At 35.6% G+C, this 17,157-nt stretch overlaps 1 protein-coding gene across 4 annotated transcripts in view; it reads left to right on the top strand.

Annotated features, from left to right (window-relative positions):
- Positions 1 to 17,157, top strand: part of LOC133526766 (furin-like protease 1) — a 409,795-nt gene that overhangs the window by 385,661 nt on the left and 6,977 nt on the right. For 2 of the 4 annotated variants that reach the window (XM_061863486.1, XM_061863487.1), the window contains exons 13-16: positions 5,128 to 5,246; positions 5,737 to 6,195; positions 8,298 to 8,476; positions 14,931 to 15,030. In XM_061863486.1, coding sequence (XP_061719470.1) covers positions 5,128 to 5,246; positions 5,737 to 6,195; positions 8,298 to 8,476; positions 14,931 to 15,030 — 857 coding nt within the window. Of the gene's footprint in view, positions 1 to 5,127; positions 5,247 to 5,736; positions 6,196 to 8,297; positions 8,477 to 14,930; positions 15,425 to 17,157 lie in introns of those variants that run through there. The other 2 variants (XM_061863488.1, XM_061863489.1) reach the window with 2 other exon arrangements.

Below are 17,157 nucleotides of genomic sequence, written 5' to 3'. Positions count from 1 at the left end.
TGTGCCCAGCAGTGGGACATACTATGTGCGTATGTTAAAGCGTCTAAATGTAATTTGATTAAATTTCCTCCATTCAATACTCGCGAATAATGCGCAAATGTACAAGACTCGATGGTTATTTACGATCCAAATCCCAGCGTTGCGTCGTTCTATTTATCAAGCAAATATCCTCGATCAAACTGTTTACACAACAGAAATCCAATTAAAACATACGCAAATCGGCGATTTCTAAACGTTTTGTGAAAACTGAACCACTTTTGTCTCAGATCAGATTTAATCTTTGTTGTTGTTTACTTCAATTCAATCGCTCTAGGGAATAAGAACTTTTTGAAACATAAATAACTCCGGCAAAATGATAACTAGAGGATTCAACACCTATTTAAAATCGGTGGAATGTCACAAATCCTTTGTAACTAGCAAAACCGCACTGTCATTTAATCGTGTGGGAGCTACGTTACTACAAAGTACAAGCAGCAGAGACACAGATTTACTTATCAAACTTAAGTATAACTCCGTTCGTTTTGCGTTCAAAAAGAGTACAAGAAAGATCTGATAAATAAGTTCTGAAATAAGGCCTTTCGTAAAGCGAGGCTTACAGGCGTAGGTATTCTAATTTTATTAAATGGATATGAATTAGATGTGTATTACACATGGATCTGATCTGTCAATGTCAACACATTTCTTTAACCAAAAACATCACTTTTGACACTGACAGATCAGATCCATATCTAATTCATATCCTGTTATTAGAATTAGAATACGCTTGTTAGACTAGCAAGAACTTGCATGCAATTCACGTTCCATTGCCGACTACTAAGGCAAACTGCATTCAAAAGTGTGATCAGATACCGAAATGTACCTAATTAAAAAAATTGCATAACTTGCATGCAATTTGTTTAATTACATTGCGGTATCTGATCACACTTCGTAGTCTAAACCTCTATTACGGTTTTTTTTTTAAATCGCTAACTTAATTTGTTTAACTAAACATTTGCGACTGAAATTATTCCTATCAAACTTAGCTTATTAGTCCCCAAAACTCGTGAACTGTACAAACTGTAATTCCCCTAAGTCCTAAAAGCCTGGAGTCGTGCCCAAATGTGTAATTAGTCTTTGAAGATGTGTAACTGTCAAAACGTGAACAAAGGTTTAGTTTTTCGAGAAGTTGGCAAACTAAACGCGCCTATTTAGCGCAAAGACTCTAACCTACAATTATTGTAAATATGTAAAATATTTAATTTTATTCCTCTAGTTAGATAGCACCCAGCGCCAAGCAAGGTCTCCGATATTTATCATTTCAATCATCATTATCCTAATTTTAATAATGAATTCTGCTTAATATCACTACTTTTCTTCCTTTTTTATACCATGATGGTGGAAAACAAGAATACTTCCCACCACCAAACTAATGACAAGCAGATACAGAATACTTAGCTTAAGAAAATATTTGCAACGCGTTTCTGGGGTCCATGTATCTAATACTTACTTTGTATTTTGTGTAACAACTTTTTACCATGGTGCAATAAAATATATTATGATTATAATTATGAGATCTAGTGACCTTGTGTGATTATAATGTGAGATTAGAATAGCTATCCATAGAGACTACCAATCCTTATCTTACTCAAATGTCTGTGTCTGTAGCTAAGACGCGGGATTCACAAACGCTAGTGGTGGACCTTACACGGGTTTATATTTGTTTTTACCTCGATTCTGTTACCTACAAAGAAACTCAATTACCTACAAATGTTTTCTTACGTTGAGACGACCCGAACTCTAAGGACCAAAACGCGAGTTATACAATGCGACGACAGACATACCGCGAAAATGTTGTCGCTTAGATTTTGTAATAAATGAACCATTTTAAAAATACTTAACTGTCAGTGTCAGTAGTGACGTTTCTGGTTGAAGAAATGTCACTTTTGACTCTGACAGTTCAAATCAAGATCAAATTCATAACATGTTATTACATTCAGAGTACGCTTACCGTTCAGTCTTTTTGTATGATTGAGTATGAGAGTTAAAGTCCGTTTATTTCCGTAACACGTCGTATCGGCGTCGTTACGGCATCGTACCATGTAATGCGTTCTCGGCCTAATTTGGGGTTAGCAAGAAACAAAACAAAAGGCAGGCATCGATGTTAACATTGTTTCTATCTTTGAAACTTTGTCGATAAGGCACGCACTTGAGTCTTAAGCTTGTAAAAAACGGCTAACAGAGAAATCTCTCGCCAAACGGATAATTGTGGATCGAAAGTCAATAAGAGTTTGCTGGACATAGACATTTTATTAACCTTGCATTAGAAAGATTAGTATTAGAAACTTAATCGTACGAATTTCTTTAAAAGGACATACGTCTCAACAGTATACTCGTACATCCATGGAACATACAAATACTTTAATGTAAATAAATGTGCTTTGTTTTCTAATGTTTTTATAGTTCATTATATTAACAGCAAAACGGAGCAGCATTAAGCAATATACTATCCCATATTTACCTCAAAGTTCATTGTTTTCGAGATATTTGGCATCAAAGTCGGACAATTTTAGGGCAAAAAACTGGTTTTCTCGCCATAATTTTTGTGTTAATTAGTTTAAAATTAAAAACTCTGTCCAGTTTTTAGAGACGTCAAAGACGAACCCATTGTGTAAATTTCGAATATGTTAAATCCATCACCGCAATCGAGTACAAAAAAACTGTTTTATAGACAATATTTAAAAAGAACATAAATAAATAAGTGTTCATTTCTTTCAAAATTGGACAGGCCAGAAAAAAGATAGAAGATTAAAAAACCGATAGCCGTTTGTCTCATAATTCTATCTATAGTGCAAATGTAGGAGTAACAACTCAAAACTTATCATAAATCGATAAAAACCGCGGGGAGCCCCATTACTAGCGCGATCTTATTTGAACATATTATTATCTATTGATAAATACCGTAATTCTTTATTTCTATCGGTTTACGGCGTCATATATATTTAAATTTATTTTAGTTCACTTGTTTCTCCTTAAGGCATTTTTTTAAATTAGAAAGATAAATACGAGACTTACTTTAAACCAACAAACGCACGCTAAGTTATATTAATAGAGATATAAAGCTCCAACAGCAATGTTAGTCAAGCATTACACGTATAAATTGCTTAACTTAGCTGCTGCACTACAAGTTTAGAGAAAGTTGAGACAGCAGTATTTATAGGTTATAAAGCTTAGGCAAAGCCTGAAGTTAGTTTTGTAACAGTGGTAATTACATGAAACTACTCGCATCTCCGACGCTCATCCATTAAATCCTCATTCCGAGCCGGTCGAGAGTATAGTCCGCGGAATTTAAAAAGTCCATTCTGTTCTGACATACTTGTTTGACCAGTGGGTTTAGGGATCCGCGGATCACTGGTAGTCTCTGGCCCCAGTTTTACCACTACGACAATTGTTACCACACAGTGATAATTTACCGTACATGGTCCAACAAGTAAATATCGACGCCTTATTACTTACCGACATGGAAATATAAGTTTGGGAAATTTTCAGTTCCAAAGTGTCAATTGTCAGAATAGTGAAGAGTACCTGAAGTGTTGACGACCTTTTGTTAACTTTATTCGTCATAGATAGACATCAAAACTATTGGTCGTTTCTGGCAAAAAAATGGTCGCTGTATTGTAAATTCTTGTATCTCCTGGTATGACGTCTACCTTTTCCTTAATTCAATTTACATAACATTTTCCTTGACTTTCCTTTTGCACACCATCCTTCAATTTTAAATTAGATCATTTTGTCGTGTCAAGTTACTTTTAATAGGGCATTAAGTTCGCCCTTTTTACGTTTGTATTTCTTTCGGGCAATGAAAATTAAATAAATAAATAGGATATTTACTATGTAAATTTGTTTATTGACAGTTTCCGATATTTTGACACTGTAAGTATCATTTTCACAACGCTGACATTCAGTGAATTATGATCTATCGGGAACTCATAAACACTGCACAGTAAATGTAAATACCGACCGGGGTATCGTTATTGATTAAAAAGCGGCCAAGTGCGAGTCGGACTCGCCCATGAAGGGTTCCGTACCATTTATGACGTATTCAAAAAAACTACTTACTAGATCTCGTTCAAACCCATTTTTCGGTGGAAGTTTGCATGGTAATGTATATCATATATTTTTTTTTAGATTTTTCATTCTGTTATTTTAGAAGTTACAGGGGGACACAATTTTTCACTTTGGAAGTGTCTCTCGCGCAAACTATTCAGTTTAGAAAAAAATGATATTAGAAACCTCAATATAATTTTTGAAGAACTATCCGTAGATACCCCACACGTATGGGTTTGAAGAAAAAAAAAATATTTTTAATTTTATGACTTATTAAAAAAAACTACTTACTAGATCTCGTTCAAACCTATTTTCGGTGGAAGTTTGCATGGTAAGGTATATCATATATTTTATTTAGATTTTCATTCTGTTATTTTAGAAGTTACAGGGGGGGGGGGGGGGGACACACATTTTTACCACTTTGGAAGTGTCTCTCGCGCAAACTATTCAGTTTAGAAAAAAATGATATTAGGAACCTAAATATCATTTTTGAAGACCTATCCCCACACGTATGTGTTTGATGAAAAAAGATTTTTTGAGTTTCAGTTCTAAGTATGGGGAACCCCCAACATTTATTGTTTTTTTTTTCTATTTTTGTGTGAACATCTTAATGCGGTTCATAGAATACATCCACTTACTAAGTTTGAACAGTATAGCTCTTATAGTTTCGGAAAAAAGTGGCTGTGACATAATCGGACAGACAGACGGACATGACGAATCTATAAGGGTTCCGTTTTTTGCCATTTGGCTACGGAACCCTAAATAGGAGTCCTGAGAAATCTATGTGATATAATCATTACTGTTTAGTAATGATTATATCTAATAGATTTCTCAGGACAAAAACACTAAGCACCGAGGGGTAACCAAGATGACAATCGTATATGGACAAAAGCTCTGGATGACAGGTTTAGCAAAAAGTGACGTGATCACTTCCAAACATTAGTTATTTAAGTTTTTCACTTGACTAGGCCTTCAAAAGAAATTACTTTTAAATCTGTGTTATCGTCGATCCAAATTCCACTGACTGTATAATTTTTCCTCCAGGGCTCACGACTCGTCCCGCGCTGGATTCACATCATGGCCGTTCATGTCGGTACACATGTGGGGCGAGAACCCCATAGGTGTCTGGCAGCTCGAGGTGTCCAACGAGGGACGTTACATGGGTAAGCAGAAATGTTTATATTGACTAACAATCCGTTATGCACTTGGTACACGCAAAATTCCGAAGTCATTTGTCAGAGAGTATATTTTTCCGAAATCCCATACCTAAAGCGTTTTCCGACAAATATAATTTTGGATTAGGACAATTAATAGAAAACTTACCGTCGATACATTATGCATTGAATATCTGAATGGAATCATCCGTGTGCACGTCACGCTTGTATAAAAATCTCGATATGACAGGGCAATTACTAAAATGATACATGTCAATCGTTTAGTTTATTTCATTTCATTGTTTGATGTGAATCATTAGCTAATCAATAAGTAATTGGGGTTATTATTATGCCTAGAAAAAAAAACTTGTATAGCGAAACATGATTTTCATGAGGTCGAAATTAAGAGTGATGCTTTAAAATAAATGATTTCTGAATTATGTAATGTTTTCTTACACACTTGTGATTAACATGGTCATGTAACATTTATGAACCCCAGGCAGAGCGACGTTACAAGACTGGTCATTAATTTTATACGGCACGACCCAGCCCGCCGCCAAAAACGATCCCATACCCTTCCGGAACCCAATAGTGCGCAAAAAGAGCAACGCCACTCGACCCGTCGTGGTCCAAACTAAGAAAAACAACAGAGGGAAACCTGTCCCTGTACTTCCTACTTATACGGTTGGAGTCGTGAAAGGGAAGAGGAAAAAGAATAAGAACTCCAAGAACTCAAATAGGAACTCGCAGAAGTCTAAGCAGATTCGACCAGCGACGCAATCAGCGACGGATAGCTCTACAGCGCGAGCAGCGACGTCTTCGGCGCCAGATTTGAGTTTAAACTTGCAAGGGGATTTAGGGGATCCGCTGGCGGATGCCAGAGGGCGCAAGATGACGAGTCTGTTCGAGCACAATCCGAAAATCCAGTTAATTTATCCGGCGTCGCTGCAAGCTAACGGTACACAGCATGTCACGATTCGTTTTGCCGTTTTATTTTCCGACGCTAGTTTGAGCCTGGCCGTGTGTTGTTATTGCGAGAAGAGCGCGGGTGGGTTATGTCCTAGTTCGAACCAGCGTTCCCAGTAGTTACCATTTTCTTCCCTGAATGTTAACAATATAGGAAATATTTTACACAATTTGATGAATATTAACCACAGATATGCCCCTTCTTTTCGTTTTTAATTATTATTTTATTTTATTCTATTATGGGAACAATCAGTCATTACATCAAATGAACTAAAATAGATGAACTACATAGAAGACAAACAGAGCCGAAAATTTTGCGATATTGTGGAAACATTATAGGAGTTGATACTGAGAGGTAAAGATAGATTCATCGTATTATAAGAATTAGGAGGTTTATAAGATGTAATTTGTTTCTTCTATTTTATTATAATAATCAAAAAAATCGAAAAAGGTAAGCGAACTAACTCTGGAGCATAACTATGGTTAATATTAAAAAAATGTGTAAAAATAATTTCCACAGTGTGAATACCCAGGGAGGAAATGAGGACAACGTGTGTTGCAAACGGAGGCATATTCTAATTTTAATAACAGGTTATGAATTTGATCTGAATTTGTTAAGGATATGATCTGTGAGTGTCAAAGGTGACATTTTGACATTGCCAGATCATTCCCGCAACAAATCCAAATAAAGTTTACAACCTGTTATTGCAATCAGAATACGCCTCAGGGTTGTCCACAATCCTAAGTTTGGTTTGTCTGCATACACGCCCCGCCCGTGCTCGCCTAGTTGTTGGAATGACCTGCGCGCCAATCACATTAGTTCCGGCGCGTTTCGCATTGTTTAAACTTTATTTCGTAGCGGATGTTGATTTCAACACTTGTTTCGTTTCAGTGTTTTTAGATTTTATTTTAATTATATTGCCTTAGTAAGCTCGTTTTGATGTGATTGATCTTATTTGCATAAATGTCTTTTGTTTGCAGTGTTCTTTAGTTCGTAGTTCATGTTAATGTATTTATTTATGTTGTTTAGCACTAATTTAGAGCGTTGTGTATCTGCAAAGCATTGCTTCTACCATAGATTCCTTAGATTTCTATTATAGATTGCATTTCTATACGACCCAAAGCAAAAACAATATTTCACATCCCTTATTTTATTAGAATTAATCTATATCTAGGTAACATTATAACTGAAGCTACAAGTTTTCATCTCTTTTTGTAAGAACCATAAGTATTCGATAGAAAAAGTAAAAACCCAAATTTTATATTTTTATAAAACGACCCTGGAATCTTTATGTTGTCTTTTGATAATATTTTTTGCATGTCGTAAGATATCCTTCATTCACTTTGTTTCCTACTCAATAGAAAGTAAATATTGCCGCGGAAATCGAATTCCCTAAGCAAGCACTCTCTCTTTGGCCAACAAACATTGTGACTAGTTTATGGTAGAGCACTGGATAAAATATCGAATCCTGTTCTAAACATTGACATATTTCTAAGGCCTTACGGGCACTAAGAATGGTGCTAGTTCAGTGGCGTCACTTACGAATTATAGCCAATCGTGCAGTCTAACGCAACTAACCACGACTAGCCCTGAACGACTGGCCTCGAATTCGTGTGCGTGACACCGCTGTACTGGCCCCATTCTTATTGCCAGTAAGGCCCGTCCTTAGATATATGTCAATGGATCTAAAACTCTAGTATCTTTCAAGTCGAAATTTGTTACCAGGATCTTGGTTCTACCAAGTCTCGGTATGAGTCTGGGAGCATCAGCGTCTGATGCTATTCAAGATGTTGGGATATAAATTATAAACTGTAAATTATAAAATAGACGTCACATAGTTATGTACTAAAGAAAAAGTGACCAGGATGCCCTGCGGTGGCGCCTTCAGCTTACGCGGCTAAAGCCCTGACCAGTAGACGTCCGACCTTTGCCACCGAAGGGCTTGGTTATTTTATAAAATTGGTATACTTACCTAAAGAAACTCTTGATAGCGCAATTCAGATTTTTTACTACACAGAACAGCTCCATCTGTCGTATAACCCCAAAAACTAAAACCACTTCCAAAGTGTTATTCAAATCAACTTACTCCACAGCGGGCCCGCTCTCACAATGGGAGCTCATCTTCTATGGCACGGAGACGCCGGCCCAAGAAGACGACGTGTCTTTGGACGCGCAGAAGGCTGGGACCTGGAACTCAAGGGAACCTGAGCCTGTGGACGAAGTCCAGCAGAACGATATAGAGTTCCCGCCAGCATGGCATGACTCGCATTCGGTAAGATTTTTTTTAATTATAAGCTGAAATAGAAAATAAAAGTCGCCAAAGCATCCAGTGCCCATGGCTGTAATTTAACCTGCCTCCTCTGCAATCGCTCGGCTACCCGGGTTTCAGCGGCATGGATTGAATTTTCTTTAGTATATGCGTCTCTTACTACTAGGGGAGGGCTTACGGCTCTTTATTTCTTAACTAGTAGATTTTTTGTACTTAGTTATCTAATGGAGGTTTTAAAAGGACAGTATTTTGATACTTTTTTTAAAATTGTTATTGCACAGTGCGAGCCATATACGTGCTCATCAGAAATAATTGTAAAGGTCGCCGTTGTTGGATGCGACATAGAGGACTATATATATATATTGATATCAGCGAAATTTATTTATTTTTTGAACGGACGTGTCTTTGGGACACAGATCTTCTACAGAAGACCTACCAGAATGATATAACAGTTCCGCCTGCTATAAACTTTATAAGTTCTTGTTACTAGCTGACCCTAATATAAAGAGGAAATCAAGGGCCTCTTGGGTGGATGCCGGTTCAAAATACATAGATATGCGTTTCTATATTTCCACCTAGATGTGCCTTTTCGTTGTCAATCGCAGCTATTTATTCACTGCGAATAATTTTATGAGTATGATACAAATTGTATTATAGGTGGTAAAAATTGACCAAACTTGGTTTGGATGACTAAAACCAGACTTATATTTTGACGAGTTGTGATTATTCCGTTATAAGTACCTATATGTAATTAGCAAAAGTATGTAAATCCGATACGGGCAATAAATGAAACCAGATATACAATTTTCCGTACAAAATGTTATCCAGAGTACGTTCAATTCATATAAAAGAAGCATTTTAACCATTCAAAATGTTTGCTTGTACACTCAATTAGCGACTGCAGTACAGACTTCACGTTACAAAAAAAACATAGTATTTCGAAATTCCAATATTTCCGACATCACTTTCACGATGCAAGTATTCCGTCCGTAGTTTAAAATTCCCGGGCAAGAACATATTGGCCCAATCAACGACGTTCCAGCGCTCTAAATTCGAGTTCAAAAAGAACCTTCCATTTCTGCTAGCTTTGTCCTCTATTTGGGCTACGTAGTGATGCCCGTCATGGAATGTGCAAGGAATGCTCCTGGTTCAAGGGAATAGGATATTGCTGGTCCATATGTTGATGAATGAATTGAATTAATTTTATTTGCGGAATACGTGTAAGTTCTCCATATTCTACTTAAACAAGCATGCAAAATATTATCTGTATTTTTGGTGGATTGTTTATGATCCAACAAAATACAGAAACTTAGCCTATTTACAAGTTTTATCGAACAACATGAATACTATTACTATATACAATTAACATTACAAAATTCATTTATAGTTTAAACATTTAGGCCACATAACTAAGCATACAAACTTGTTTTAAACTGATTAAGACATCGATTTTTTATATTCCTTGGAATCTTATTATATATTTTTACACACATAAAATATGGACTATGTGTCGTTTGTTTCAAGCGAGCGATGTTGTAACCTAATACCAAGATTTCCTTGGAGTAGGTTAATACACAAGAGCTTGTGCAATATTTGTATTCATAAAACCCGTGCCAAGCTTCGTGAACCGACGTATAGTATAATAAACACACAAAAAAAAGTTTGACTGGGACTGTACTGTAAAAATATACCCAATTAAAATCATACTCAAATAATACTAAACACAGTTCTTATTTTATTTTTAAATTTATTGTTAAGAACGTCACGTTTAGTTATCGATATTATTAAAATTACAACATAGTATTTAAAAAAACATCAGCTTTTGTTTTCATTCTTTTTTGTTTTCCCATGTTTGTGACATATTTCGGTAAACAGGGAAATATTCCCGGCATAATTCCCGCACAACACTAGTACCGATACGAGATAGGTAAATAATTATAGCCTCTAGTAATTTGTTCCGAAAGGTCAGCAATATTTCTTTCAAGCCAATTGTAACTGCTGTAATTTACACGAAATGTGTTTCGACAATTGATAGCATCGCTACGAAGGTGTCAGTTCAACGGGGATGCTCGTTTTTTTTTATACTTAAGCTGAACAGAATACAAAATAGGTATGTTTACTATGGGTACTGTAGGTATATACTGAATTCTCACTGTATATACCTCCCGTTAAATGACGGTTCCTAACAGATCCTTCAAATGTCTTTTGGTTGGGCTTAATTAAAAAAGAATCACAATGTTACATTTCTAAATAAATTAATGTGGTAATCTTGCAAAACTACAAACATTTTACGTGACAATTGCTCCATATAAAATTAGGTAAACTGTCATAGGGAGCCCATAGAGGTATAACAACATCAATATTCATCTGTCAAACATCGTGCATCGGTCTTTTCAGATATTGAGATATTCTATTTACCGTATTTCTTCGTAAGTATCTGGTAATTTTCTGGACAGGGAGTGGGCCTTTCTCTTGTTATTAAGTAGGCCATACACGCTTACGTGTACATTAAACTGGTGTGGTCTGTTTATTATAAGAGAGTTAAGTGCAGACACAGAAACCAAAAGACTTATTTTAGGTAGACCGTACAAATGCACTTTGCGCACATTTTGTTGGTGTATTTCTCTTGAAATAATTAAGTCAATAAAATGCTTAAGGATAAAAATGCCCTGGATGCTGCATAAAAAAAAACGAAGGAATAAATATTACATCAAGGTTTATTGTGAAGTCATTTACATGAAGCTCTATATAAAAGTGCTACAAATGGGAAGCACTGTCCAACTGTTCGTATCATGGTATTTTTAAGACGCTTGGCTAACTCGCTTCACTTTAACTCCTATTATCGGTTTCTGATCATTAAATTCTGTCATGCGTATGCAACATAACTTAAAAATTAGAAAAAGATGTGATGATAAGAGAGAGTATCCTACTATAGTGGTATTTCTAGTACCATTCTCACGCTGTTCTATTAACGTACATGTCTATGACAGACGCAGACACTCAGCATTAATGCTCTTAGACGTGGGAAAAATATCGTGGATTACTTTCCGTGACACTTATGTATTACAGAGGATCTCGTGATACACATCACTCAAGGACCAAAGGAAGGAGAACGAATTATTGTAGTTGTGTAAATAAACCACACACCATTTTGGAAACAAAATAAAATATATTTATTTTCAGACAACGTAACTGGACCAAATAAGATCGCTGTTTAATCTAATAATTATTTTGTATTAGTATTAGTTGGTGTATAGGCGCTCAGCTAATAAAATAAGCCGTTGTATTGTACCCATGGAAACCCCAGCACAAATTTACCAATCGATAAAACTAGCCACATAAAATTTCCACAAGGACTCGTAGATTTTCGTAAATACTTAACAGCTACGTTCATATTTACAACTTACATATTTACATCATATTTCATATTTACTGTACATGCGTCAAAAACATATCAACAAAAATTTTGGTCCAGCAATAAATAAGGGCTTTTGCAGTATAGATTAGTAATTATAATTAGTCAGTTAATCATTATATGTAACTACAAAACAAACACCGACTAAAAACAAAGCTCGTATATCACTGAAAAAAGGGGTTTAAATTAAACGAATTCTGATGGTGACTTTACGTTGTCAACGGACGATATGACAAACACGTATCTTCGAACGTAAGGACTACGTGAGTATAATATATAGCGTGTATTTTTGATACGACCACATAATCAAAGGGCAGTTAGTTTAGGCTTTAATTAACGCACTTTCATAGGTTTTTAAAAAAATGGACGACTTTTATTTTTCCATATAATATAATTCAACAAGCAATGTATCACTACTTTGTTTTAACTCAAAACGTCGCATTAATGACGCGACGTCACAACTGTCACCTGCGGTCGCGCTCGCAAAAAATGCAAAAAATTTGTGTTGTTGTGGTTAAGAGTAAATTAAAAAATTCTTTCAGAATCATTTCATACCAATAAAACCTATGTATATGTCTCGTTTATGTTTGTGTTTATATCAAAAAGACAGGCAGTATATATTGCTATTTGTAGGACCTATATAACGTACTCTTTGAAAGGAACCCTTGTCACATGAGATGTTTGTTCTGAGATACCTACAAAACTGGGGTGAAATCGCCCTTCATATACAAAATCTTGGTCGACTGATTCGATTTAAAAACCTTCTTCAAGCAAATATCCCTGACCTTTGTTTGTCCAGATGTCCTGAATACCCTCTGTACATATAAGGTCACTTTAATAAGTTTATAATAATTGTTTTTCCTAAGAGTACACTCGCACATTGTTTTTATTGAAGAATTGAGACAAAGTATTAAGAAATGAATGTGTAAATAGTAGTAATCACTCAGCAAGCTTTCACGTAATATGTAGCAATAAAAAAAATTTGTACAGTAGATACAGGTGTAAATACAACTTACAGGAATTGACGTACAAAGGCGTAGTTATGAACTGATTTACCAATTAATAAAAATTAATAAATAATTATTATGGGACAATCCTACACAAATCGACCTGGCCCCACGGTAAGCTCAATAAGGCTACCTATATAGGTATAGATAGATATAGATAAATACTTAAATACAAAGAAGACAACCATAACTGAGGAACAAAAATTTGTGATGAACATACAAATAAATGCCCTTACCAGGATTTGAACCCGAGACCTCCTGCTTTGTAGGCTAGGAGGCGTTAAGCAATATAATAAAATAAACATTCGAAAATCTATGTTGATCATAGAGGTTGTCACTGTAATGTTTTTTTATATTTTCTCCAGTTACCGAGATAGTTATTCACGAAATAAAATAAACTACCACGCACCACAAACGTCCTAAAACAAAACGTCGGAATTAAGTTGAAATTCATTATCTACATGTACGAGATATTATCCGTTTTCATAGTTTTATTGTAATGTTTTTATTCAAACTGATTGACGACAGGACTCGGATTTCGGAATTTGGACATAACTTCGATGGAAGCAAACGATCTGGTATGGCGATGTCATAACTAAAACGCGTAATAACGATGTAACGACCATGTCTTAATTTATGTTAATTTGCTAAATATGATACTGTTTTGTTGATTTCCGCAAAATACATAGTGCTAAAAAAACTAAGTACCTATTTGTCTTAATCAGTATGTTACAAGTGGTGATCATTTGCAAATTATTTACTCTCATCGTTGTTGTTAATATATCAAGTTAATTAAGCTTTCGTTCTATGTATTAATATCACTTATAAGTTTAATTATATAAGACAAATAATACTTAATGTTACTAAAAATGTAGGCGTGGAAAGTAGATTACCAGAATGACAATCCACACTTCGTCATTACAAATGGCATGCAGACTTATCTTAGTCCGACTCTAAAGCTTCGCCTTTCGCAGATCTTACCGCATCTTCACGACCGAATCAGGCTTGACATTAGAACCACATCAAAACAACATTGAATTAAGAGATCTACTCCAAATGCCACTCAAGGACAACCTAAGCTACAATTACGCAGTCTTTACGAATTTAGCGGTAAAACCAGAACGCACGACAGTGGGCGTGCCCCAGTCAACCTGAACTCATTCCGTGAATAGAAATGCATCGGCATCTGACCGTGGAACGCAGGCAATGCGACCGCTGCGCTAATGAATCGCACGTGGGTTGCCTGCGGTCAGACTGCGGTCCATTCAAAACGAAATTTATTTTAAATATAGCCTAATGAGACGACGCGGTAAAATCAATAATCAACAGAATATGTGTGTTTTGTGAGTTTCAATAAATTTGAGTTATTTTACCTTCATATAAGTATTAAAGATTAAATTTACATACTAGCATGAACAAAGTCAAAAATTACAATAACGCTTATGATTCACAAAAAATAACTGACATACACCTCTGTCCACCTCGAGAAGATACCAGCGCAAGAAATTCGGAAAAACATACCTAATGTATTAAAACAGTACACTCTAAGGCCCAGAGGCCCACCCACTTGCACCATCTCACTAACCCGGGGTTAAGCGGTTAAATCGTTAACATAGTGACAAATTGTACCATTACCATGGTAACTACAGGTTTAACCGATTAACCCCGGGTTAGTGGAATGGTGCATGTGGGCCTAACTTATGATATACTTTTTTACATGACAATATTACCTATAACTAGCTTAAGATTGTGTTAGTTTTAATTGGTAACGTACCTGGGTATATATGTCGTGTTATTTTCAGTCTTAACTCCGCTAAAAACCATTGCCTCACATTGCCGTACCGTTAAGTATGGGGACATAATTTATTGTTTTTTGCCTATAGCCGACTGAAAGAACATAGAGGGGTCTATGTATATTTTTACTAGTTACAATCGATGAATCAAATTTAAATTTTCAATGGTTTTAACAACTATCTACCGGCCAAGTGTCGGTTCAAAGAATCTAGGGATTAACAGTCATTTGTTATCTGTTCAGATCCGCGAGGAAGCACCCTCAGACGCGCGCGCTGACGGCGCGGACGCGCTGCGCTCCGGATGCACTGCGCGCGCGCCGCCCCCCTCGCACCGCTGCCTAGGTTTGTGTCTCCTCCTGTTACTGTTATTGGCCGACGCCTGCTTACTTGGCCCGAGTAACCATCGGCTCGAGCCGGCAGGCAGACAGCCTAAACCTAGACTAAGAAGCGACTGTGCACTAACTGCTAGCCTAAGACTAGACTTAGACTTACAATCAAGACCGCCCCGGGCCCCCTGCTTAATACAACACCCGACCCCGGTTATGGTGACTTAGCGTGCTCATGGCTCTTGTGATTTTAGTTAAATTTACTAAGTTAATTTAATTATAGGTCGGGCTTTACAGTTACTTGCTTGGTTCAAGAGAATAGGCTAAGGAAGCACTGCCATAGCATTACGACAATGACAGATCATAAATGCTCGGATATTAAAGGAAAGCTTTCATGCACTTTGGTACCAAAACTATTTAGTATCGTGCAAAAATATTATCACTAAAAATACCGATCATAGTGGTTACTTTCACACTTGGTATTGCACCGCGCGATGGGCACAAGATGTGATATTTTGATTTTTTTACTAAGGGTCGACTTCAATTTCAATACCTACATATAACTTGTGCGTAACAGCTAATCTTTTTTCCGAGTGTGGCAGATCAGTCTTATTGGCTAGTCAATGGATTATATTATACCAAGCGGGTTAGGAAATTAAATGTTTAAAATGAAGGACTGATCCTTTAGACTTAATTTAGTTCTTGAATCAAATAAGTAATTGAAGAGCCTCTTGCACGTCCATTTTAGTATAATTGTGAGCTTACACTCTCTGAGACGTATTGAGATTTTAAAAATATGATACTAATTTGATTTAATTTTGATACCTATTCAATTTCTATATTCAAATTAGGATCAGATTAGTAAAGTCTGGATATGCCTTTGGATTATAAAAAAAATGTTTAAGAGAATTTTCTAAATGGACTTTGCCTCAAAATCCAGGCGATACTGTGTATTTAAAAATAAGTACAAGCTGTTAAATAATAACTATGGTTTACTTAATGTTTTACTGTCAACTTGTATCATTTTAATTAATTATTGTAAATATCATCCTATTACCAAGGTGATAAATATCATTAGCTAATTTGTTATAAATATTATCATCGTACTTAATGCCAGTTTTCCTTATATTAGAAAAATAGCAGATTTCTACCTTGAGTTACCTGTCAACAGTTTATTATTTTGTTGACCAGATATAAGTCAGTTACACCAAGTTACTACGTTACGTTTTATCTGAGATATTTGCTATAAGTATATTGTTTTAGACTTACAAGAAAAAGCCTATTAAGTTATAATTGCTACTACATACCCTATATTATAGCCTTAAACAATACACTAATAGCAAATTCTTAGCTCAGGAGTTACATTCAAGTCGATGTTTTGCGAAACTGTGTAACCATCATTTAGTCATGTTAATGTTTGTATAAAATGAAACATTAAGTTATTAACGTTGTGTGTGGGTATGTGTCAGCTCCGACGCACGATTGGATTTTACTCCTTACGAACGATTATAAAATTCGTGATCATAACTCTGCAAATCGACAGCCGTTATTTGTGTGACATTGAATAAATAAAGTGTTTCCATGCAGACGTGGCTAGTGGATGCGCAAGATAAGTTTCACACAAAACATAACGTATCGTAACGTTTGATTTTTCTCCCCATAAATAATCATACCCCGGGCTCAATACTCGTATGTGAAATCGATTCTTAAGGAATGAACTCCAATAATTCAGATCCATATATAAACAACACTTTAGAATACCTACGAATAATATTTATTAAGGTTCATACATTAATATCATCGATTTGACATTGTCAAGATTCTTGAACTTAGTAATGAACAAGTGCAATTACTTACGTAAAAGTAACGTTATAATATACGATTGTCCAATACGTCCATTTTAATCGTATCAAGCCATCACGAATTCATCTATTATAAATTGTATTTATATAAGTATTGAATTTGGTCATACATGTGTATTTTCATCTAAATGTTGTCTTGCGTTATCAAATATAATGTCCACATGTATTACTTGGAATTAAAAGCAAGATGGCCAACAAAAGAACAAGATTTTATCATTATTTGATTATTATACGTATTTACAAAATTTGCAAAATAATAAAATGGTCTTAAACCAGACCTA

Source organism: Cydia pomonella, chromosome 17, assembly GCF_033807575.1.
Source record: "Cydia pomonella isolate Wapato2018A chromosome 17, ilCydPomo1, whole genome shotgun sequence".
In the NCBI taxonomy this organism is placed as follows: Eukaryota; Metazoa; Arthropoda; class Insecta; order Lepidoptera; family Tortricidae; genus Cydia; species Cydia pomonella.
Note: the sequence above shows the minus strand (reverse complement) of the source record. Positions and strands in the feature narration are given on the sequence as shown.